The sequence below is a fragment of the Centrocercus urophasianus genome, unplaced genomic scaffold (assembly GCF_019232065.1).
Source record: "Centrocercus urophasianus isolate 14NV4802_14NV808 unplaced genomic scaffold, USGS_Curo_1.0 seq_14, whole genome shotgun sequence".
In the NCBI taxonomy this organism is placed as follows: Eukaryota; Metazoa; Chordata; class Aves; order Galliformes; family Phasianidae; genus Centrocercus; species Centrocercus urophasianus.
In genome coordinates, this window is record NW_024884586.1 from 11,135,643 (window position 1) to 11,161,839 (window position 26,197).

Below are 26,197 nucleotides of genomic sequence, written 5' to 3' on the forward strand. Positions count from 1 at the left end.
GCTCTCGTTTGCTTTGCACCGCTCTGCCAGGATCCTGGGCTAAGGAAGCGCCCGGCCGGCGGGGCGGGGCGGCGCGGGCGGCCATATCCCACCTGGAGCCGCCCCGCCGTGCGGAAAGAGGAAGTGGGAGCTCGGGAGAAGCGGAAATCGCCGCCGCCGTCCGCCCGGGAAGCACCGCGGGAGCCACGGCCGCGGCAGCCGGCGGCCAGCAGGGTAAGCGCGGGGCGGGGGGCGCCGGACTGTGCGGCGGGGGAGCCCGGGGCCCTCGGCTGCACAGGGAGCGCTGGGTGCGGGCTCGGCGGCGCGACATGCGGCCCGGAGGGGCGGGGGGCGGGCTGCCGACGGGGCGGGACGGGGCTGCCGGCCCGGGCATCCTCTGAAAGGCCCCGAGGGGCGGTGCGGGCCCTGGGTGCCCGCGGACGGGCGCGGCGGTGGGCTCTGCCGGCCCTGCTGTTCCTGTGCCGGTGCGGCCCTGCCAATGGCCGCTGCTCGGACGGTGCTGGGGGGTCCGGCGGCTTCCATTGGTCACGGCAGGGCGAAGGACGGAGCTGGCCAGATGGGTTCCGAACTTATTTCTAGCCTCGATACGCCGGAAATATAATATTCTGGTTTTCCTTCAGTAATTTGCCCATGTGAGTCGCTGACTCACAGGCAGATCATGTTCGTCCACATCCTGCCTTGGAAGAGATGCTGGAGCAATGGGCTGCTGTGCAAGCCGAGCCTGATCCCACCGGCTCGCAGCTGGCCGTGCATTGTGCGGGGCTGGGCCGGGGCAGGCGTTTGTGCCTCTGTGCAGGGCGAAACCTGGTGGTGCTGGGCTCGGTGAGGGTGTGTGTGTGTTTGAAGTCCTCTCCTCCTCGGCTATCATCTGTGAGCATCTGGGGAGGAAGAGGGAGAGAAATCCTGATCTGAAGATCTAGCCCTCCTGCTGCCGAACGTAACTGAATTGCAAAAGACAAAAAGTCAAGCAAGCGCCTTGAACTATGCACCTGGAGAAGGAAGCTGCCCTGGAGGTTTTTATTATAATTACTTGGTCTTACAAGGTTTTTAGATATTAAGTGGTTCATCAAATGGTACTTCTCAGTTGTCATAGGAATTTGGAGGTGAGAGACCTGAACAAAAGGGATAGCAAACATACTGCTGCTTTGTCAGGGTGTGCTCTGCTCTCTTCTTATGCCCCTCCAGGAGCAGTCTGTGCTTTGCTGTTGTTGGTTTGATTACTTCTCGATCATTCTTATTCCAAGTCCTGGCATTTCTGACGTGCTGATCTGCTGGTTCATTCTGTTAGATTGCAGAGCAAGCAGGGTTTTATTGCTGTAGTGTAAACTTCACTGCAAATTACTAGTTACACATTTAAAATGGAATTTCCATTCTACCTTCTGAGTTACATTTGTGCAAAAGAAATAGTCCACGTTAGTAACCTTCATAAACTATTCCTAATTTAAAAAGTGGAGCTAAATAGGATGATGGAATGTTCAAGGACTGTATTCTAGTGGCACAAGTATGAAGAAAAGTCCTTCCTCTGACTCATGAACATGAAAAAGCTGGCAGAACAGAGAGCGTTTTGTTGTTGTCTTTGGTTGGCTCTTCAGAAATATATATAATATATGTGTATATAAGAAATATAATTTTTCTTGAATAAGCTTTGTAAAATACAGCCACTGGCACCAAGCAGGTGATACACTGTGCTCCCTGGTCATGTTCAGAAGTGTTAATTAAAGTGCCCAACCTGATACTCTACTGGGTATAGTATTTCCAGAAAGGGTGATACCTAACATGCTCTGAATGTTTTTTTGGGGATGTTATTGCTTGCCTTTTGCTTCCTGTTATCATCGCACCAGCATTTGCCCTCTACTCCTCCCGCAAGTTTGCCGGGGCGCTGACTTTTGCACATTTCACGGGGGATTATCTGAGAAATGCAGCAACTTGCATACCCTGTTGTTGCAGGCAAGTGGATCAGTGTCTAGATTGTGTGCAAATTCTTGTAGTTGTTTGGATTTCTTGAAACCCATCGCACATCTGAGGCAGCACGTGGAGCACTGGTGGAAAACAGCTATTGCTAAGCCCTAAGCATGTGCACAGGGTCCGGAATTAGCAGCACTCCTCAGGAGTAGACATGGAACAGGAAAGCTGCCTGAACAGAAGACTTTAGTGCGGGGGTACAAAGGGTGCTACCACTAAGTGAAGAAAAGCGACGTGTTAATTTGGGCAAGGAGAGGCTTCCTTGGTCTCTTTAAAATTTCATCTTTGATTGCTGCTAATCTTTCTGCAGTGCCAGTAGCAAAAACTAAGGATATGGTGGTCCAAACAGTCTGAGAGCCAACGACTGCAGAGATAACTGATGTTTGTGTCCTTTGCTTGGAATTTTGGGTTGTGCTTCTGTCAGCATACACAGAAGGTGTGAGTGAGTTTTTTAGTGAGTTTCTGTGTAACGGGAGCGTGACGGTGGTGCTTCTGGTGGTGTTGCAGATGTGGAAGGCTACCGCAGGCCACGCCATTGCCATCAGCCAGGATGATGGAGCAGATGACTGGGAGACAGATCCCGACTTTGTGGTACGGCTTTCAGATCTCATCTATTCACTGCAACTGTGTGGTGTAACGTGCTGAAATTCTGCAGCGGGGGGGGGCTGGGTATATCTAAGCAAGACAAACTGGTAGGAGCATCTTCCTGGAAGAGCAGAGAATTAGGATTTTCTGTGTGGGATGAACAAAGCTATCTTGTTTTGCTTGGATGCTGCAGGGAAGTCTGCAGGGAAGTGATTTAAATCAATCACTTGTGTGATTTGAAGATGCAGCTTTTTGGGATACAAAGTGCTTTCTGCAATGGGAAATGCACAGTGCTTGCAGAAGCGAAAGCAGAAGTAGTTGGTTTTCTGATTCTTGGATCTTGCCGACTTCTGGCAGGTTTTGCTGTGAATAACTGGTAACATCTTTGGGTTGTTAACGCTTTTTGTGTGTCCTTCACAGAATGACGTGAGTGAGAAAGAGCAGCGCTGGGGGGCTAAAACTGTGAAAGGATCCGGCCATCAAGAGCACATCAAGTAAAGCAGCTCTTTTTCAAATCTATTAATAGCCACAATCCCAGGCAACTCCTAATCATTTCATGTTCTCCTCATAATTAAAACAAGACTGTCTGTAGAAGACTGATTATTTGTCACATTGCTAATTTTTCATCTACGTCAGCACCTTCGAATCTGAAATTAAGATCAGAGCTATGATGTAAGAACTCTTAAATCTTGCTTTTTAACTGGCAGTGTTGTTTTGCCTGCTTCTTTGTGTCTGGGAAGTTTCTTTGTTATTTTTGGGTGAGAGAGCCAATACTGCCAGGGATTTGTATTGGGTGATCTGAGCAGCTGCATTTGACACATAAGAGTAGATTTAGTCTCTTGGTTCTCAGGCTTTGTTTAGAAATCTGCAGTCAATTTGAAAAAATTGTGGCAAATTAACAAATGGACTCAGGTGACAAACTCAAAAATGAATGCATCACAAAAGCAATATGAAACAAGCAGTCCCTCTTCTGAATCTCGTAGTTATTATGAAAAGTGCCTAAGACTTTAGAGCAATTTTAGGATATCTGTGATTTAGGAAATACATGATTACGGTCCTCGATTCTGTTTTGCTTTTTTGCTTCTTGGGTATCCAGCCCCGTGTTTTTAAGCTGAGAATGAATGTGATTAGTGTGGTGATCCCTTGCTTTTGAGATCAGCTGTGCTCTGCCTTCTGTGCAGAGCAGCGCTGACACCTGCTGGCTGAGTTGTGCTGGGGACACTTCAGTCTCAGGTGGAAAGTGCTTTATGGTACAGATTGCCATCTGGATTTGTCCTTCCTGTACATAGTCTGTGCTACCACAGTTTCAGTTCCTGCATTGCAAGAGAACACCTGGGGAAGAAGAGGTGAATGTCTCCTTGCATCCTTATTTGGTATTACAATTGTGTCCAAAATGCTTGTTTGGAATCAGAGTCCTGTTACCATAGGGACTGTGTAAGAGATGTTCCCTATTCTGAAAAGTTGCCATGTAAGTAAAAAGTGTTAGGAAGAATTTAAATTAGGATGTAAGAAGAAGATGTATTTGAGGCACTTATGAATTCATGGCAATGGATTGAAAGATTTTTCAAATAGCAAAATACTGTCTTATGTGACAGTCTTAAAACCAACACTTCTTTTCAGTGTTCTACACTGAAATAAATTCTGATTCTCAGAATATGAGGTGCTCTGTGAATTGAAAAATGGGTAGGGCTCCAAAAATGTAAATTGCCTGGCTTCCAAACTACCTACTTATTATTTTGCATCTTTTTGAAATTATCTTCTGAACCTTTCTTCGTAAATCTTGCTGCTTAATTGTCTGTCTTTAAAGTATTCATCAACTGAGAGAGAATGTATTCCAAGAACACCAGACCATCAAAGAGAAGGAGCTTGAAACGGGACCAAAAGCTTCCCATGGCTATGGAGGGAAATTTGGCGTTGAACAAGATCGCATGGATAAAGTAAGTCTGCGTGGTCTCCTGGGATGATGATGTAAGCCTTGCTTCGCCTTGCCAGTGGTCAGCACAGCCACGTACATGAGTTGAAGGCAAAGGCTGTTGTTCCTGCTTTGCCAGAATCATTGATATAGAAGCTCAGATGGTGGTATAAGCTATAAACAGCAGTGGCTCATTTTGAGGACATCACCTTTGTGGAGCTGTGACAAGGCCGCATGTGACCACTACCACCCAAGTCTGGCAGAACATCTGGTCTTTTCTACTTTAGTCAAGAAAAAGGTGAACTGAAGCATTTGAAGTACCAGGAACACCTATTTCAGTAGCAAATTAGGAATCTGTGAATGATGAGGGGGGAGTTCTAGGATGTAGGTAGATCCACACGTGTGAGCGATGCCAATCCTGCCATTAGAGCAAGTCTGCGTTCTTATGTCTTGGGTGGATTTTTTGGAGTCAAGATTCAAGTTTCTAAATGTGTATTTCTAAACTAAGAAAGTACTTCATGCGTGAATAAATCTAGCATTATTTTAATTTCAGTGGTGTGCCTGCTCCTCTATGCATGTTGAGGTTGCCAGAGAGTGAAGAAAAGAGTGTGCTGCTTCTTTTAAATTAGAGGGTAGCTCTCTGAAACAGTGATAATGTGTGAACACTGACAAGTAATACAGGTATTTAAAGAATCATTGTACTTCAGTCAGATGGCAGTGTTTTACATAAGGATATGATGGCTAAGCTGCACTCTATTAACAAAAGTTATGGTAATTTTTAAGGTAATTCTATTAGCTGTGTGATACTTAGACAGTCACAGAATCCTGGCTAGTTTCTTTCGCACACTTGGTTAAAATAAGAACCAAACTATTTCCTGAATGTGAATGATTTTATTTTCCTACTTGTTTTTTGTGTTTCTAGTAATTAGGCAGCCTTAAATTCTTGCCATATTTCTGAGTAAATTGCTGTATAATTCTCAGTGGGCCTTTGCCTTTGAAATAGGTAACCTAACCAGTGAATGTGGGAAAGGAACTGATCCTAGATTCAATCCTGAGGCCTATTCTGCAACTGCATAGCAATCTTGTGTCAGCAGTTTATCCTTCTCCCGTGTTGATGGGAGAAAAAGAAAAAAAAAAAAAAAGAAACAAACAAACAAAAAAAGAAACTAAAGCAACACTGTTTCCCATATGCCAGAATTAACCATCAGGAAAAACCTGATGGTTGTGTCCATATAAATGGTATTGGTGGGAGGCATTTGTAATTTAGATTTTAATGAATGCTTTCTTACTTGCATCTGTAGTTATAAAACTTCATCACTGAGATGTTCCCATCGAGGGAAGGCTTTCTGTTGGTGTACAAAACCATGACACAGTCCTAAAATGCAAAGCTATATAACTCCATATGCCAGGCTTCCATCACTGATTTAAAAGATAGCAGAGTACTGGGGAATTAAGAGTGCAATTTACTCTGAAATACAAATTTTGAATAAAATTTTTTTTCTATTTTTTTTTTTTTTATAAAGGTATATGTTATGATACTGTATATTTAATGAAGTGCTGTAAGGAACTCTCTTTTCTGGTGTCATGTAAAGAAAACATTGTTAACCTTACCTACCTCAATTTGTCAAACAGTGTAAAATCCTGTTTCTCTCTCCCTCCCCCCGTTAGACATGGTGGTTGTTCACATGTGAGTAGCAGCCTCAGGTGTCAGATTTAAGTGGGAAATTGCAGGTTGCTCTGGCTGATGCTCAGCTTTGGCACTGGACATGGAAGAGAGCACCTTGCTGTGGGATGTAGCACCCCCAAGGTGCATGGCTTTAGCACTGATTCCAGGAGCTAGGAGAGCACCCAAGCTCTAGGTTAAGGTAACACTAGAAAGTGTTATCTGTGAGCAGGGGAGGATGCACTTTCAGGTGTGCAATTACATATCCTCCTGCCCTACCTGAAACCAGTGGCAGCATAACATGACTGCTCCCGCAGTTGCTGTGTTCAGCTTGCTTTCTAGTCAAAGATGGAGGCTGTGGGGCTGAAACGTTGGTATTTTGTCTGCAACTAATCCCTAATTTAAATTTTGGATGACACCATCAAGATTTTGCCTGTATCTTTCTTTTTTTTTCGTGCCTGTGGTTTGAGGTAAAAATGCGGAGTGTAAAACAGCGTCCATAAAATACAGTCATTGGTGTCAAACTCTTGGAACTTCCCTTGATTGTGCTGTTTAGGTAGCATGGTGAAAGTCTCCTAAAGGCTCCTCAGTGACCAGATGATTTACAAGGATGGTGATTTCAGCAGGAAGAGGTGCATGTTTGTCACCTCGGATCACCTGGTGCCACATTTTCTCCTGCAAACAGAACTGTACAGAACTGCTGCGTGTTTCTGAACTTTTCACTTTCTTTTAGTCAGCTGTTGGACACGAGTACCAGTCAAAGCTTTCTAAGCACTGCTCACAAGTGGATTCTGTGAAAGGATTTGGAGGCAAGTTTGGAGTACAAACTGACAGAGTTGACCAGGTAAGCAGTTTCTCCTGGTACTACAGCTACTCACAGTTGCTGAGTTTATCAGTTCATCTACACAGCTGAAAAACTGCCATGTCTGTTCTCCCTGTTGTGTTTGAAGTTTAGCAGGAAGCTATCAGGGACTGTTAGGAAGATAAATTTCTGTCTAAAGCAAAACAAAAGTATGGGAAATAGCATGGGAGTAAAGTTAAAAAGAGATGTTGCATGACTTTTAACTTTTATGTGCTCTTTTGGTGAGGGTAAAATCAGTGTGACTTGTAGAGATGGAAGGCCTTGGGGAAGCTTTGTCTTGCATTGCAATGTGAACTACTGTGCAAGATCCCTGGTATGTCCTGCCAAGAGAGCATAACAGCCCTTGTGTGGAAATGCTGCATTTCTATTACATGGAACTTCTGCTGTACTAAATTGCTGAACCTGGCAAGGCAACAGTATTTGGCTAGGAAAATTTTATTTTGGCAATGAATGACAAAAACAGAAGTGGTATGGATTGTTGTGTAAATGAATATGGCCTGTATATTTAAAGTGTGTGTACCCAATTCAAAAGGTCAGAATAGTATGGAAAGACACAGGAGCTTTCCATGCTGTTTGTCCACTGAAGTGCAAGTAGGTTTTCTACAAATGTCTAACATTTTGTTGTGCATTTTTATTTCTCTTCCAGTCAGCTGTTGGGTTTGAATACCAGGGGAAAACTGAGAAACATGCCTCCCAAAAAGGTAAAGTGGTGATGTGATTGCCTCTGTAATACATGTTTTTAAAATTATTTGAATAGGTGTTCATTCTTTTGTTGTTGGTGAAGGACCTCGTTTAGTGAGGCCTCAATATATCATTGTCAATTAATCAAATATTGAGAGATTTGAGGGTAAGAGAAGATGAAAGAATTAGTTTTAAGGCAATTTCATGAGTTTGTGAGGTTTTAATTAAAGAAAATAGTGTGTCATTGCAAGTCTTACTTTTCTTGTCAAAGTAAGGTTCTGGAACATTTTAAAGTAGGAATTGTTCTTCATTTTATTGAATCCTGGTTTAAGAGGAAGTCTTGTAAACTACAGGACTGCTACATTCCTTATTTTCTGTGCTTAATTTTAAATTTAATTTCCTATACCAAAGAATAATATTTCACTACTAGGATAACAGGCTTTTTTTTTTCTTCCCATTAATTTCTAGAATATGCTTGCAGTAGAAGTTTCTTTGTTTCATTTTTCTTGTTCTTTCCTCTCAATGCAGACTACTCAAGTGGTTTTGGTGGAAAATATGGAGTGCAAGCTGACAGGGTGGACAAGAGTGCAGTGGGGTTTGATTACCAGGGTAAAACTGAGAAGCATGAGTCACAAAAAGGTGAGCATGGATTCATATTCTGATATGGTAGGCAGTAATGACAGGCAGTGTTGTAAATTTGTTTTCCTCCATCTGTTCTACTCATAGCCCACTTTATACAATTTATATTGCTGAAAACTTCAGCCTCTAATAAAGAAGCCTAAAACTTAGTTTCCAACTTGTCTTAAGTGATGAGCCTTCTGACGTTACATTAAAGGCAGGGCACATAGGTTTGTCAACAGTTTTTTGCAACTTGAAAAGCTATGAGTTAATGTACTGGGAGAGTGAGCAGTTTAATCACAGCAGGGTGTTTCTAAAAGTATCAGCTATTGGTGTAATGAAACATTTATCAAAGTCAGCAGTGTTTGGAATTGATACTGGGTTGCTAATCACATTTCTAGGCATACCTGATCCAAAAATCAAGTGTTTTATTGAAAAATTGACATTTTTGCCATCCATTTTTTGTTTATCTCAAAGAAATATTTGCACTCTGGAAATACTGAGAAGAAGAAGGCGGTGTTTGTTTTAAAGTAGACAGGCTGTTGTTGACATGGTTCTTGAAGTTCACTTCCCTATAAGTGTCTTCAGAATTTTGTCAAGGAGTCCAATAACAGTACTGCTGCTATCACCTTGTAGTTGAAATGGTGACATTTTATTTTCCATCTGAGAGGACATGTTCTGAAAAATTTATGACTTCAGTGTCCTGAATCAAAATTTAACAGGGGCTGTCAGTACTTCTTTTAATATGTAATTTAATGTTAGCTCATCTGATTGTCACAATTTTTCAAGGTAACATTTTGTTGTTGAGCACTTACAAACAAAACTCTTCACTCTTATCTCTAGATTATTCCAAGGGCTTTGGTGGTAAATATGGTGTTGACAAGGACAAAGTGGACAAAAGTGCTGTTGGCTTTGAATATCAAGGCAAAACGGAAAAACATGAATCCCAGAAAGGTTTTTATTATCTTATTTAAAAATACTGGTTCAAAACAATCAACCTTTCCAAATTAGGAAGACATAATTTTTGTTGTTGATGGTAAATGTGTGTTTGCCTTTTGTGTATGTAGATTTCTATTTCCTTTAGATGTAGAAGAAGGCATTGGAAACTGTCCCTGAGTTTCACAATCTCTTTTCCAAAGGATCTTATATCCACATGGATATTATTGAAATAAGTGTGTAACTGTACAGATCTATGGTATTCAGAGGCAGTGTCAAATCCTTCTTTATATATATATCTGCTTTATCTATGTGTGTATTTTGTGGTTTTAGATAGAAAGTCCATCAAATTCTCTAAGCTTCTGAATATTATTGACTCTATATGCTGTAATCTACACTGGATTTTTGGTGCCTCCTTGCACTGTAGTCCTAGAGTTACCAAATGGGTGTCATTCGCTTTATCAGGGGAAAATAATGAAAACATTATCATCATTAAATCAAATCATCATCAGTAGGGCAACTTACCCAGTGACATATCTATCTGCCATTTTTTTCTAAGTACTGCTTACAATCATGAGCTGTATTAATGTTTTCTGAAACTTCATGCATACAGATTATGTGAAGGGGTTTGGAGGCAAGTTTGGTGTGCAGACAGACAGACAAGACAAATGTGCACTTGGCTGGGATCACCAGGAGAAAGTGCAGCTGCATGAATCCCAGAAAGGTATATCAGTTCAAGATTCTTAGCCGCTCTTTTCATCTTCCCTGATATCCACTTTTCTCTTCCCTGTGTGAATCCTCCTCCCCTGGTATCTTCAGCTGCAGTCTTACAGTGCTAACACAAATCTCCTTTTTCTGTGTTTGAACTGTTGCTGTGTATTGGTTGTACTGGTGTCTGCAAAGCAGGTTAAACACATCTGCTTCTGAGTCCCTGAAAATTTGGACTTAGCTAAGTTCTCACTGGAGAAGCCTAACAAGTCTGCAGGTAGCCTGGATTTTTTTGTTTACTTCATTAGTCGATTTGTACAAGCCACAAATTAACTATTTCCTTGTACTTTCCATGAGGGCCTTCACAAATAATCTGCCTTTTTGGTTTGGGTTCTCTATACCCCAATTTCCATGCAATGGAAATCTAATATTTAGTACTGTCTTATCTCACTGTCTGTGAGATACCTATTCCCATGAAAGGTTGGTACCCAGATGAAAAGTTCCAGAGCAAACATTGCTTCCCTGCCTGTCACTGGTCTTTAACTTAAAGAAATTAGATTAATTAAGCTAAAATTTCTTAAATTAAAAGTGATCCTCAAAATACTATTCTGTTGGGTGCTCTAGATTTGTTGCTAGAGGATTATTACCCGAATCCCTGGCTTTGTGCCCTCGTTTTGTATCATTCATTAAAATGGCTGTTTTAAGGCAGCAGTAGAAAATGATAGCTCTTGGGTGAGAATTTCCTCCAGCTGCTGCAACAGCAGGAACATTGCTTCTTCCTTTAAACAGTGCTGTGATATCAGGGATATCTGATGGCTAGTGTCTGTGGATGCTATTTGAACGCATCTTTAAACAGTCAGATGCGTAGCGTTCAGGTGTTAACCGTGGTGATGAAGGAAGCTCATTTCATCCTTAACTGCTAATCCTCTTGTATCTTGTTTTGTTTTGGTAAATATACCGTGTGTGTCTGTGTTCAGAATGTTGATCAAATGCAAGTGCATTATGCAGTATGTATGAAAAATGTTTAGAATTGCTGTTTTTCTGTGACTGCAGAATGTTGTTCCAGTGTGTGGTAAATTGCATTGATCTCTTTCTAGTCTCAAGTGGAAACTTCTGAATTTACTTGTACAAAAGCGCATGGAGAATTTTTTAACCATTTTTTAACCATTCGAAATTATTGGTAATTGAGAAATATTGCAAAAAGTGATCTTTGAGTGTCTCTGACTAAACTTTGTTATTTTCCTCCTTTCATTTTAATGTATTACATGTGGCTTTTTCAGACTATAAGAGTGGTTTCGGAGGGAAATTTGGTGTACAGACAGAAAGGCAGGACCCATCTGCTGTGGGGTTTGATTACAAGGAGAAACTAGCCAAGCATGAATCTCAACAAGGCACCGTTTTCACTTGTTACTTTCTCAATAGTGCAGCCACTTCTCACACAGTCTTAAATAGTTCTCTTTGTAGATCGATGCTAGTAATGTGCAGGCACTTTCTTGCGCTTCTGTTCCTACATGATCTAGCAATGTTCTTCCGTTTTATTCTTAAAATGTTACACGAAACAGACCTGTGTTCAGGAAAGGATACCCAATGCTTAGTTAACAGCTCTAAAATATTATGCATTTAGTTAATGACTATACATACAGTGTGACAGTAACAACGTAATAATTAGTATGGTGTTAATGATATGCTTACCAGTTCTAAAGCCTAAGTGTGAAACTTTGCCTGGAAAAATTGGTGGAAAAATATTCAGATAAGGACCGTGCATGTAACCCTTAACAAGCAATGGATTTTAGCAAAATTGTGTAATTGTATTCTTTAAAACAAGAAGTAGGGGATATTTGTGGTTCTTGGGTGAGCAAATACTGTTATAATGCTCTCTTTATTCATTGTGAAATAGTTGGGGTACAAACCATGAATTCCTGGTTTTCCGTTATCTTAAAGTGAGAAGTCTGGATCAGGAAAATGTAAGTGTAGTATATTTATTCTGGCTGAAAATACATACAAAGCTGAAGAGAATTAGGTTGTTCATTCTGATAATCAGTATTTTCCTGTGCTATAGTGACACAGATTCAAACTTTTAAGTGTCCAATGTGCTGTTAGCAGACCCCAAGTACTACACTAAAATAGCTGGTTAGGAGTCCCCAGCAATTTTGGGGCTGACAGGAAGAGTAGTAGTTGCAATTTTATTTTAGGGGTGTATAGGAAAGCCTGTCCATCTGCAGAGTTTGGTGCTTGTTCTTGCAGACAGTTCGACAGCTCATTGCCACCAGAAAGTGGTGTTTTCTCAGCCACACACTCTTCCTGCTCCTGCTGCAGTGGCTCTGGTGCTTGTTGGACATTCCTCTGAGAACAATTCTCTAGAAATAGTGCAAAGCTACTCTTGTTAGTATTTCTTTCGTTTTATACCACTAGTGAATTAGCCACTTCTGGAGTGGAACAAGTGCTGGAGTCAGCATTAGGTGAGGGCAAGAGTGTGTAGTTTGCAGTGGTAAAGAGCAGCAGGGCCACCCCATTCTTTAGTGGTGAGTTGTCAGAGTCGTGCTGTCTCATGGAACTGCCCCTCTCTGTAGGGATAGCAGGAGTTATTACCAATAACATTAATATTCATCAGTTGGATATCATAACCAAAACTTCCAAACATGAGATTTGTTAAATTTTCCTGCCGTACGTAGAATTTAAGAAGGAAGAAAAAAAGCCACCTCTGTGGTCAGCAAAGACTGGATGTCACTCTTTGAGCAAAGCAGAAGTGACTTAGGTTACACGATCACTGCAGAGGGCTAAAAGTTGGTGCTGTGAAAGGCTGTGTTACAGAAGTGATGCATTAGAAGGGTTCATCCCTTACTCCTTGCTTGATACCTTATCAGTCCCAAGCTTAATGTTTACTCAGAGAATGCATGTGGCCCGCAGTCTTTCCTCTGCTGGTGTACCTGAAGGCTCTTGTGGTTATGTATCCTTTCTGCATCAAAAAACAAGTTGCATTTTCTTTGGCGGCTGTCACTTTGTCTTTGCATGCAGCTGAAATGGCTATTTGCATTTGAAATGGCTATTTGCATTTGGCAGAAAGATGGATGGGAAAATTCCTCACACTGACCCTTTTGTCCTGCTTTTTAGATTATTCAAAAGGATTTGGTGGGAAGTATGGTGTACAGAAAGATCGGATGGATAAGGTAAGTCTCTTAAAATAGCTATGACTTAAATAGCCCACAGGGATAAAAAACAGCATGCTTAAACCTGTATCATTCAGCTCTTTGTTTCTAGATTTTTTTCCAGTCTGTCACTGGAGTTCATCTGTGCTTTTCTAATTCCTTAAAAAGCAAGTGAGCTTGATGCTGGTTTATGCACATATGTATGTGTGTACGTGTATGTAGTGTGTGTGTGTATATATGTGTACATAAATATTTGTAGATATATGAGTATGGAAAGCTGAAGCATGAAAATGAAAGAAAAGCAAAATCTTAATGAAAGAGTAAGAAGAGGTTGAAGCTGTCTGAAATCTCTTCATGAATTTGTACCTTTTTAAACTTTCTCTTTTCTTCTTTAATGATAGAATGCAGCAACTTTTGAAGATATTGAGAAACCAACCCCAACATATCAGAAAACTAAGCCAGTAGAAGCTGGTAAGACATAGTACCCATATCCTTTCTCTGAAGGTGATAATCTTCAGAAGTCCGGGCTGTTACTGTTGATGAAATTGTGATGAATAAGGAGGGAACTGCTGTATCTGTGGATCTCTGGCAGCTTCAGCTGGTGTCTATCTTCTTCTGTCAGAAGTTAATGTTTAATCTTTGAGGGTCGATATAGTTGAAGAAGAGAAAATACTGAGCATAAGAGTGGAGAGAAGTCCGAGCAGGGAAGCAGGGTAGTGGAGACTGTACCATAAAGGAAAGGAAGGAAAAGTGTTGCAGAGATTTTTAAATACATGTGTTGCACAAGAGGTTTGGGGTTGGAAGGAAAGAGAGGAGGAGAGAGATAGAATTACTTTCGTAAATCTTACAGCTATGAGCTCAAAGAGAAGAAACTGCAGAAACAAGGTTAATCCTTGCAGAAATTTTACCATAAATTCATTCTATGCTGCTGTTGTAGAGAACTTTAAGCAAAAGCATATTTTATTTTTAATGTTACAGTTGCTAATAAAACGAGTAGCATTAGAGCTAACTTTGAAAACCTCGCCAAGGAGAAAGAACAGGAAGACCGAAGGAAGGCAGAAGCTGAGAGAGCACAAAGAATGGCAAGGGAGAAACAAGAACAGGAAGAGGCTCGAAGGAAACTGGAGGTCAGTAGGACTCAAATCCTGTTCAAGTAGCATGTCTAGTATGCTTCAGTGTAAAGTTGGGAGAAAAGAATCTTCTAAGTAAATATGTTTTCCCCTGTAACTGCTAGGCTTTAAAGGTCTGTGTGTGTTTCTTCCTGTACTTTATCTGTTTGCAAAACCAGCCATCTATTAACATGCACTGTATGCATATCAGACATCAAATATGGTGATGGAGTAATACCTGATAGTGTATCATTTTTGTATCTAGCCTGTTCCAAAAGAAGTATGCTCGTCTTGGATGCTAATCCCTATAGCCTAGCCTTGCCATACTTCTGCCTTTCAATAACACCAGATTCCATTGGGCATGAAGGAGTTTGTAAGGGCGAGACACATGGTCAGTTAAATGTTGATAGCATGATGACAGTGATGCTGTTTCTTTGGAATCAGTATTGTTGAAGATGAAGGTGATTATCACCCATTGGTGTTCCACACTTGTGAGGTGAGGGGAGATAGTGTTCCAGGGGTTAAATAAATCTTGGTTTGGAAATTCAGAAAATGACTTTTGGCATCAACGTGCTTGAAGAGTTACTGATTTGCATGTAAATCATAAGCAAAATAATTCCAGGGGATGTTTAGTCAAAAGGTACATCTTATCTGCTTTGTAGAATTTGCATGTTTGGTGAAATTCTGCTGCTAAGTGGAAGGACTAGTCTTTTGTGTCTGGTTCATTTGCTGTGTTTTGTGATGCCTGAAGTGCCTTAGTGTCAGTAATGCTGAGGGATGGCTGTTTGCAGCTCTAACCTTTCATGCAAGCTGCGTTAGCAGTGTTTGTCCGGAGCCTCTCTGGCAGTTTCCCCCGTGGATACATGCTCTTATTCTGATTTCATGACCTCATACTTAAAAGTATACGTACTTTCTGTCATACCATGGACTAGAAAGCAGTTGTTAGTAACATTAGAATAGTCCCTCCTTTCTCCTTCACTTCTTGCTTTATAGAAATAGAAGACTAAGCACAGTGCACGAAAAAATAGTGGTCCTTTAAACACTGGGTGAAAGCTACCTAGCCATTCCCCTGCTCTGAGATGTAACAGGCAGCTTGTAGGCAACACTGATGCTCAGCTAGCATGCTCCAGCTAGGGCTAGTAGTGTCACAAGCAGGAATAACTGGCAGGGAGGTTGAATGGATTTTGATGAAAAGTATGTTCAACTCAGGGAGGTGCACAGCAAAATCTTCATCCGCATCATCTTCAGTGTTGCCACTTTTTTATGCAGGAGACACTGCAGAGTGAATAGTTCTTTGAGATCCTCATTGCTGCTCTTCTCAGCTGATTATTGGAGAGTTCCCCCCCCCCCTCCCAGTTCTCATTCTCTCCCTCCCCTCTTTTGTTTTTAGATTTTTCCTGAAAAGTAACTTTTGTTAAGAGTCAATGGATGCCATCCACTACAGTCTTCAGTAATAAATTCTCTTGCGTATGAAATTGTCTCAACATCCTCAGTGTGACACATGAAATCCAGGACTGTCAGCTGTTTTCTCAAAACTGTTCAGTCCTCTGTTTAATAACAAGTGTGACAATGCTCACTGAGTGCTTTTTGCACACGTGGTAACTATTTCCCTGAGTAGGAAGGCTGTTGCAGGATGCCACTGTGTGGTGTTTATCCCAGTGCACCAGCATGGTCTGATTGATCACCGCTTTAACTGTGGTGTAAATGATTTGTTTTGTATATATGAAAAACTGTATGCACAACGTAGCTCAGATATTCCTATACTAAGAACAATGCAACTGCAGTGAAACCTGTGTGTACTTCACATCAATTAAACTAAAAAAAAAGCAGCATAGTTTATATATTTATCAGCACTACTGAGCTACTTTATCCCCTATGCCAGCAAAGCAGTTACACAGCTGCAGAAAAGCGGAAAATTAGTAGTATCAAATAAAACATCTAGTTAACCTTGCCTGATTTGACAATTGGGTTCTCAGCTCTGCTGTTCACAGATGTGCAGACCAGTACTGCTTCTGAAAGAGCTTTGTAGTTTTCCTGTGCTGAAGCAGCATGACTTGTGTGTTTTGTGTATTGCTTGACTTTGAAAAGCTGTTAACTACCTTTTGACTTCTGTTTGAAATTGGGCAACTTCTAGCTTTATAGGTTGGGTCAGGTTTCTCCAATCAAAGCAATTGCTGTTTTTTTTTTCTTCTTTTTTTCTTTCAGCTTATGACCCCTTTTTGCTTCATGTCTTCAGGAAGCACAGTACAAGCATATTCACTGCATATGTTTATCAGGAAATGAGTGGGAACTGGTCCTTGTGTATCAGTGATTTCTTTAATGCTGCCCTTCATCTCTGTGTGCTGTGAAATTCAAATACCTTCCCACAGCACTGTTTTGGCTTCTTTACTGTCCTTGGGAAAAACACGTGACACCATCAACACAACATCTGCCAATTTCTTAAAGCTGAGAGAAGATGAAAGAAAGATCTGAAGTTGAGAAGTCAGTCCTTTCTTTTGATAAGATCATCAAGCCTGCTCTGGGGCACTTCTGTGAGCAGTAGGCAGCTCGGACTGCTCTGTGTCATTCTCAGCATTGGCACCAGTCCCCAGCACTCAGCCATGCAAAAGAGAGGTTGAACGTTTTCCCTAAGAACAGTCTCTCAGTTCCCCTCAGAGCAGAGAAGATGAGATGTGTCAGTCAGAGCAGTTGTTACAGGAGCTCTTCAGATGAGAAAAGTTGAATGCCTCTACTGAGATGATTGCATGAAGTGATATCAGTACATCACCACCGTGACTCCGGTGTAGCTGTTGCGCTGGTAGCCCCACAGCTCCTCTAGCCATTGCCAGGCTGTCAGTGCTTCTGAACTACTGTCAAATGTTCCCGGCATGCTCCAGTGTATTTAAGCTTATGCATCACTAGTGTCTAGATCTAGCATCTGTTTTTTTTCCCCCAGCAATGTGATTTTTCACTCCTCATCCTCCTGAGTCTTTGTCCATGCCATCAGCACAACAATTGCAGTCAGAGGGCTTTAGTCTGTCAACTCTGTGTCAGCTTTTCTTGGAAACAGCCTGGGGGCAGCCTTAAGGGGTGTAAGTTGTTCTTGAAAGAGCAGCTTCTTTCTTCTTCAAGAGATCTTGCTTTTCTTTTCTCTTACCTTCTTCCACTAGTACATTGGATCTGGGCAGCATTACGGTTTGCGACTTGCAGCGACATTGTTTTCCTTGCAGCATTTAATGTAGTAGATATTTTACAGTTCTTCTGATAAGGAAGAACCATGAAGCAGGATGATGGATGGTGCAAGAGTTTCACTATTAATAAGGCTGTTCGGTATCCATGTAATCACTTTGGAGAGCCTTTGCTCTCGTTAGAGCTGCAAACTGTCAAGAAATATCAGCACGTAGGAAAATGAACTTTCTTAGTACTTATCCTACTTCTTCATTTCTCTCTCTAAGGTATATATTATCACCTGGCAATAACTGCATCACTACTTTTGCTTTATTTTCAGACAGAGGTGACTGGGTACCTTTAGGTCTTTTCAGTTAGCCTGTTTGAAGCTTTGTAGGTTCATCTCCAAGATACCAAAGATAGTTGTTAGACAACACTCATAACTGAGGGCTGTTATTTCCTTACTTTCATTTCATTGTTTCTAGGGGTTTTACATTTAAGTCCTGGTAAGTAGTGCAGTCCATCCTTGAACATTTGGGTATCAAGTCAAAAACTTCACTCATTATCTCAGAGCAATTGCCTACTCTGAAATGGAAGAAGCTCTCTTACCAGAGTTCCAGGAGACTTTATTCTTAATGCAATGCTTCACCTCTTATGCAATAGCCTCAAGAATGTAACGCTCCCTTAGGGCACATGAGAATTCTGTGTTACTTCATACTGATCCTTTTTTGTGCTTTATGCAGAATTTTGCTCTGCACCTTTGCTACAAGCAGGTTTCTTGTTCCTTAAGGTGCAAGGAGGTCCTTCATGTATGGTGGCACCCACATCTGTAGTAGAATGCCCTTCCAGTTCCCTCTGGCTTGATAAGTAGGGAAATCGATATATTCATTTAGCTTTAGAAAATGCTGTGTAATTCCATTGCACCATGGCTGCACTTCCATGAGGAGGAGAGCAGCTACATACTAGTGCTCTGGAGATCAGAACTTTACTTATTTCCTTATAAGGTGATGACATAACATGGTTTAGGGGAGATCCTCTGTTCCTTCGAGGTGGAAATTGAACTAATTGGTAGCTGAGGGGAGACTTTGAAGTTCATGTGCCGGTTCTTGAACTCTGATAGATCTTGCAGTGCTCATCAAGAAGCAAGAAGCCTGTTCTAGTGACTGTGTGTATTTTTGAAACGTTGTGCAGCTGCCATATAAAGTATTGATGTTTCTTTTTGAGATAAGCTGTTGTGTTGAAGCTTACTCTCAAGGACAGTGCTGAAACTGCCCAAATGGAGCATTTCTGGAGACACTTCTGTTGCAAGTGTTTTGGTTAGAGTAAGGTAGGACTACATCCTGTTGGCTTTCACATCTGGATGCCACCTGTATGTTTTGGTATTGGGTCTTTGTCTTTCAGAACTTCTTCAATTCTCTCAGCCTGATCTGTGTAACAATTTCTGTTTTGCTCATCTCGATCTTGAAATAATCCTCTTCAATCTATCAATACGAAAAGACACACCATTAGAGTCCTCCTGTTCCAACCTAGTTGGAGCCATTTTTTCCAGCCAGTGTGGAAGAGATGACTGATTGTTCATATGTCAGAAGGCCAAGCTTTCTGCTTGCTATTCTCACTGGGCTATCTCCCTTTTCGCTGTATCTTTTCATAGTCTGCAAAGTGTGTGAGAAGTTCAACCTTTCCATTAGCTCTCTTGTTGGCTTTGTCTCCCTTTTCAGCTTTTTCATTGAGGTTTCCTTCAATAAACAGTTTTGCAGAAGAGTTGGTGCAGTAACACCGGTTCTCATGAGTCAGTGGCCTATTGTTGTTTTGGTTTTTTTTCTTTCCCTTTCTCCAAATGGCTTTCTGTCTTCAGTGTTATTTTTTTACTGTAAGTATGGGTCAGATTCCAGCCATAATTCTTGATCTCTCTTGTGCAGGAGATATTGTGTTGCCTGGACACATTTGAAGTTTTTTCCAAAGCTGGTGGTATTTGAATTTTACCATAACCAGATGATTGATACTCTTCCAGACTGAGAATCTCCCTGGTTAATTGTGTGATTCTATAGGGTCTGAGGAAAGAGGATGAGGTTAAGGGGAAGCTGAAATGGCCTTGGCTGTGCTACCCCTCATTGAGCATGGAAAGGGGAGGGATGTAAGCGCACCATTGACAGGTGCTGTGAAGGGACAGAGGTCCTTTGACTTAAGCAAGCTATTTCTTTAGGAGAACTTCCTTATTCATACAGAAAGTTCTCTCACTTTAAGAAAGTATGTGGGCACACACCCTCCCACAATGGGAATGTACAGATGGACTGCATTCCTTCAAGAATCCGGTTTACTGGAAATCCTTTTTCTTCTTTGCTTTTCACATATGTCACATAGACAAGTGGTGTTCAGGGAGCTGTTCTTCAACTACTGTAATGAGTCAAATGCCTCATGATTTAGCCTCTGCTACCTTAGAGAACCATGCTAGATACTGTTTCACATATGGCATTTCCTTGTGGAAGAAACTGCTCTAAGTTAGCCTGAGGGGACCATGCAATTTAAATGCATTATAGAAATTATGCTGTGGCAGTCTTAGACAGTAATTTGGATTGCAGAGACCCATTTTATAGGAGAAATGATTCAATAATTATTCATTATTCAATTTTCAATATTGTTAATGATACTGATAATTGATACTTGTTAGTTTTTCCCCAAACTTAGATTTGTGCTCTAAAAAACACTTTGCTTGTACTTCTTCATCTGTAGCACAGAAGCTAAAGAGAAGGGCATTAGGACAGATTCTTTCCAGAAAGCTCAGCATAAGCTTTGAATTGAACTACAAAGCTGGCTCTGTTCTCAGGACACATTTTCCTTTCTTTGTTTGATGTATTTTTTTTCTGAGCTGTGACAAACAAAGAAAAGGAAGATTTTTTTGCAGTGAAGTCCTCTCATTTCATCTCTGGTCTATGATTTCTCCTGAGAATCCTTTGGGAAGTTGTGACTTGATGGACCTAAACTGGAGCGCAGTCTCCCATAGTTTGTATTCGTTGTCCTTTTCTACAAAAAAAAATAAAATAAAATGAAGAAGAAGAAGAAAGTTTGTCCCTAAACACTCAGACTTCTTTTCCTTTGTGACAAAGAGAAGCAAAATGAAATAAGTAGCTGACAGTCTTGAAGTATAAGCATTATTTTCTTTAAGTCTTGCAAGCAAACACAATCCTGAGTAATGTGCTCTGGGGGACCTTGTTTGAGCAGAGAGGTTGGACAGCTGATCTCCAGACGTCCCCTCCAACCTCAACTGTTTTATTATTTTGTTGCATTTCTTGAGATATGGTATTCAGGCTTCCTAATGAATGGCTTCCCAGTGACAATTGTTATTCAGCCCTCTGATTCACAGGTGGCACGGTATGAAATTCTGGAGTGCCAGAATGCTTGATTCAGATTCCTGCTCTTTGTATTGTAGAGTACAGCGATACTGTTTTTATTTGGAATCATAGAATCATTATGATTGGAAAAGAGCCTCATGATCATCCAGTCTAACCATCCACCTACCACCAGGATTGCCCACTAAACCGTGTCCCTAAGTGCTACATTTGCTCTTTCCCTAAGCACCACCAGGGACAGTGACTTCACTACTTCCCTGAACAGCTTGTTCAAGTGCCCCACCATTCTTTCTGAGAACAAATTCTTCCTAATATCCAACTTGAATGTCCCCATGCACAACTTGAGGCCGCTCCCTTTTGTCCTGTTGCTAATTACCTGGGAGAAGAGGCCAACCACCACCTCATCAGGTCATTGTAGAGAGTGATAAAGTCTCCCCTGAGCCTCCTCTTCTCCAGACTGAACAATCCCAGTTCCCTCAGCCACTCCCCATCAGACTGTGTCAAAGGCTTTGCTGAAATCTAGGTAGGCTATATCAACAGCCCTTGTCCACCAGGTGAATCACCTGGTCATAAGAAGATAAGGTTAGTCAAGCAGAACCTGCCTTTCATGAACCCATGCTGGCTGGGCCTGATCCTCTGGTTGTCCCACGTGTGCTGTGCGATTGCACTCGAGGTGGTCTGACTCAGAACGTTCCTTGGCATCGAGGTCTGCTGACAAGCAGTTTCTCAGATCCTCCTTATAACCCTTCATAGACATGGTGTCACGCTGGCAAGGCTCCAGTCATCTGGGACCTCTCTGATTGACAAGGACTGCTGATAGATGGTGGAACACAGCTTGCAATCCTGTCTACCAGCTCTCTCAGCATCCTCAAGTGGATCCCATCCGGCCCCAAGGACTAGTAACAGTCCAGGTGCTGTAGTAGGTCTCTCACCATCTAGCATCTGTTTCCACCTGAATAAGGGAGGTTTATTCTGCACCTCACTCTAGACTTCCAGGGCAGGAGGCTGAGTACCTTGAGGATAACTAGTCTGAATATTAAAGATGACAGTGAGAACCTCAACCTTTTCCTTATTCTCAGCAGTCACATTCTCCACCGCATTTCTAATACATGGAGCTCTTCTGAACATTTGAAACCCCTCGTTGCCAATATATAGAATTTAATTTTGCATGAGCTATTCAATCTTTCCCTTTGGCAGGCTTTTGGCATACCTGCAAGAGTTTACAGGATCATTTCTCATCAAGGACAATAAATCAGTAGTATAATTAGAACATGGGGGCTTCAAGTTCTCTAGGCTTACGCTAAAATGGTACATGAGACCCAATCAGCTAATGAACAGTATGAATGTATTGAGCACAGAAACCCTGCAGCTCCTGTGGAAATGTGCCAAAGAACATTGTGTGCTCTGTTTTTAAATTCATGTATCCATACATTCTGTGCAGTTTTTGATTCTACGTTTTTTTTTCCTCCTCTGCTTTGCAGTTTTGCTGAAACTTTTTTTTATAGCCATTTTAAACCCCATGCAGGTTTAATGATGCAGTCAGTCCAGGTCTGTTCTGCTCCCTGCTCCAGTTTATTTCGGAATATGCCATTTATCTGCTATTTGAGGATTGCTTCTTGTTCTTTTATCAAACAGTGACTGAGCTACACTGAAGCTTTTCTTTTTCTTCGTTTAAGGAGCAAGCTAAAGCCAAAAAACAAACTCCACCACCATCTCCTACCACACAGCCAGCTGAACCGAAGACACCCTCAAGCCCAGTCTACCAGGTTTGTTACCATCCCTCCTAGTTTTTGATTCAAAGTATAGGAACCTCTTAACAAAATCCTGATCATCAACCTCACCAACTGTTTTTGCAGGATGCAGTTTCCTATGATGCAGAGTCTGCCTACAAGAACTCTAGCACAACATACTCAGCAGCACAAGAGCCAGAATCTGGCTACAAAGCTACAGAGTCAGATTACCAAGAAGCAGTGAGTCAGAGAGAAGCAGAATATGAAGCAGAGACAGTCTATGAAGTGGCAGGGGCAGGAGACCATTACCAAGCAGGTAAAGTGTTCATTTCTGATGTGAAACCTTTGGTGATGAAGACTTAGTTCCTTCGAGTGACCCGATGAATAATTGTGCCAGTATCACACAGCCCTCATTTTCTGAAGTCATTGTTGAGGCTTTGAAGATTCCCCACCAACAAAGATCAGTTAGGAGATACAGATAAAACTAATAAGCTAATGGCACTGAAAGAATACAGTTCTTTTGAATTCCTGTTTTTCTCACCTCTTCTGGGTCCTAAAACTATATTTGCTCTGGAAATTCTGAACACATCACTTAACACACACCCCCAAACTTGCGCACGTTACAATTTGTATTAAATACTCTTACATGCTGATCTTGTGCTCAGTTGTTGGTCTGTCACATTCTTAAGTGCTATGAAGCTAATAATTTTTATTTTTATACTGTATTAAATGCCTAGGTGAGAACACTTCCTGTCAGGATTTAATTATATGTGGTTTAGGAAAAAATAATCCATTTCAGAAGGTCCATCAGCAGTGTTTAAATCCTGCATGGTTTGTTCCCTTCTTTCTGTGCAGTGTTAGAATTAGAGTGAAGGGAGGAATACCATAGAAAAAAACTCAGAACTATAGATAGTATGCTTTATGCTTTTAATTTTTCTTCTCTCTCTCTCCCTCAGAAGAAAATACTTACGATGAATATGAAAATGAACTTGGAATTACAGCCATAGCTCTTTATGATTATCAGGCTGGTAAGCAAAGCTCTTGTTCATCTTGTGAAAACTCTTGTTTTTGAAAGCTGAGTCTAGATTTTTTTCTTTTCCTGCTGTCTTGTAGTCTCTTGTACCAATGTGTGAAGATATGAAGTGTTAAAAATGTTTAATAAGAGGACAGTTAATAATTTAACATTGAGACATTTCTGAAAACTGACATCCGCTGCTTCTAGAAATTACAGAGGTTTAAAAAAATCTTTTTAACTAAATGTTAACACTCATATTATACCCTTGGTGTGAGTAGTTAAGTAGTTAAGCTCTGCTCTGGTTAAATCTGAGGAGAGCTCAAGAAAGTGCTTTTCAGGGTGTTATGTAGTGATTGCTGCTCTGAGTTAGAAATGCACTCAAAATACAGCGGGTGGGAGCCAACCATGGCATCAGTGCTGCAGGTGAGAAAACAGCTGTCTGTGCTGCTTGTCTTTGTTCAGTGCCCCGTTTCACAGCCCTGATGGGAGGCAGGAAGGTGATGGGTGTTCGTGGCACCTTTAGCGGGCTATAAATGAGAGTATAGTAGGACGGGTCCTTTGCCAACACTGAGCTGCTTCTGCTTTCTCTCCAGCGGGTGACGATGAGATCTCCTTTGATCCAGATGACATCATCACAAACATAGAGATGATAGATGATGGCTGGTGGAGGGGTGTCTGCAAAGGCCGATACGGGTTGTTCCCAGCGAATTATGTGGAGCTGAGACAATAGAGACTATTGTCTGCTGGTTATGCCTTAATTCCCCAGTCAATAAATCTGACTTAATACACTACAAATCATGATGCTTTTCTGAGAATGGAGGGGTATATACATATTGCTTTTATATTTAATACTTTGCCGATGCTTTTTAAAATGTTTATGCCACAGAAGTTGCTAATATATTGTAACTACTCTGTTCTTCACTAAGGCTCTTAAAATGATTTTCCTGCATTTGGAAACGTTCTCTGCCAAATTAGTGATTGTCATAAAAAGCCTTTCCAAGGACAGTTAGCTGTCTGTCATAATATTGCATGTTTTACTCATAAGTGAGCAGATTTACCTAGTGTTTAAGTCTAGTTAGTCTTCCACTACATGTTTTCAGCTCAGAAAATCATGGCTGTGCAGGTTATTTACATTTCCACTAAGCAATTGGGATGGGCAGGACTGGGAAAGGGCATAATTTTTTCCTTTTGTTTTCTTGATAGTATGTGAAAAAGCAAAGAGAATGCTTGAAAGTTACAGCTAATGGCAGTTAATCAAGTACTCTCCAATATTTACTGAATATTAATGTTATGAAGGAAACAGTCTGGTTACTTTTTCCTTCTCTTTTAAAGTGAAGTTTTTAGGATATTGCATTGATTTCTTTTTATTTTTTTCCTTCATCTTGCTCCTTTTCTTCATGTTTTCCCAGAGGAGGACAGCAAAACACTCTAGCACTGATTGTCCTGAATTTCTTTGCTTTTTGTTCCAATTTCTCTCCCATCTTTCACAGGAAAACTTGAAAAAATTACTACACAATGTTGAGTTACTCAGTGAAATTCCTACTTGCTCAAAGGGAAACTGGCATCCAAATCTGTGTGGCTACTTACAGGAATAGTCTCATTTCTTTAAAGGGGAGGAGAAAAGGCAAGACGGAATTGCAGTCATTTTGTGTACAATGCATCCTTTGTTCATACAGTGAAACAGGCAGGCCTGCTGTGCAGTAATAACATTTTACATAACCATATTTGAGTTGAAGAATATTAATACAAATAATTTGATTTTAAACCCTTATAAATAATCTCAATTTTTAAACCATACGAGAGACGTCTGTACTTCTTGTGTGTTCAGCAGAAACTGCCAGTAGCGTTCTACTAAACAATGGGTTTAAACCTGTTCTTTGCCAAAACTAAAACTGAACTTTTTGTCATTCTAGGAAGCTGATTTCTCTGCAGGTTTAGGGTCCCTACCAAAGATAGTAAGTTGCATCTAATAGTGCACGTGTTAAATGTATGTACTGTCCGTTTCCACCTTCTGATCAAATGAGAAAAGCAGAACTGATAACTGATATGCAAGAATGCAAAGAATTTTTTTAAACTGTAAATTTGGACCAATGGAATATAGGAGACCTGTATAAAATGGTAAAATATATAACGTATCTTGGAAGGCATTGTGTTGAACCAATTCTTGGATGGTTGGGACAATCCTTAATGAATGTCATGTGTATGTCATGATTATGTATATTTCTTCCTTTCCATGGTCTCATTTCTCTGCTGCATTTGCATTACTAGGGTTGGGTTTTATATGCAGTTTATTTTATCCAATTTTGCATAGAACACCTCATAGGGGAGATATGATTTTTGTAAATTAAATATTCAATAAACTTTTTGAACCATTTGCATGTAATATTTTTGTATTTTTAAGTTCCTTTGTTAGCTTGTTACAGGTAGTTCATCCCATCTCAAGCTGCATCTGGGACCAACTTGAGTACAACAAAGGATGCTTCCTATGGAGAGCTGCTGCATGGTGTTTGGTACTGTAGTGAAGGGTACCTACGTTCTTCTAGGTTGCCACTGCCTTCCAGATAATTCCTTTCCTCAGAAACACAATAGCTTTATCATTTATTCCTACTCCCACGTGGAAAGTGCTCCCATTTGGGAGTACTGATGGCTGCAAGGCAAGGAGTGCACTTGAAAACAGGGCTAACAGTTATAATCACATAAAATTTTACAATACCTTTAAGTCTTTTCTGCTCTTCTGCATGACTGCAGTGGAAGCTGGATCCGAGGAAGGCAGTCT

General features: G+C 41.0%; 1 protein-coding gene across 4 annotated transcripts; it reads left to right on the forward strand.

Moving 5' to 3' along the window:
• The first annotated feature begins 139 nt into the window (after positions 1-139).
• Positions 140-25,804, forward strand: CTTN (cortactin). Of its 4 annotated transcripts, XM_042813815.1 has the most exons (17): positions 140-213; positions 2,470-2,553; positions 2,968-3,041; positions 4,355-4,484; positions 6,856-6,966; positions 7,631-7,685; positions 8,194-8,304; positions 9,127-9,237; positions 9,833-9,943; positions 11,208-11,318; positions 13,039-13,094; positions 13,475-13,544; positions 14,052-14,200; positions 22,353-22,442; positions 22,533-22,722; positions 23,363-23,434; positions 24,015-25,804. In XM_042813815.1, exons 2-17 carry the CDS (start codon positions 2,470-2,472, stop codon positions 24,149-24,151), a joined length of 1,662 nt encoding a protein of 553 aa, XP_042669749.1. In that variant the 5' UTR covers positions 140-213; the 3' UTR covers positions 24,152-25,804. The 4 variants fall into 4 exon arrangements, with proteins under 4 accessions (XP_042669749.1, XP_042669750.1, XP_042669752.1 ...); XM_042813816.1 differs by lacking the exon at positions 11,208-11,318; XM_042813818.1 differs by lacking the exon at positions 9,127-9,237.
• Positions 25,805-26,197: the final 393 nt, after the last annotated feature.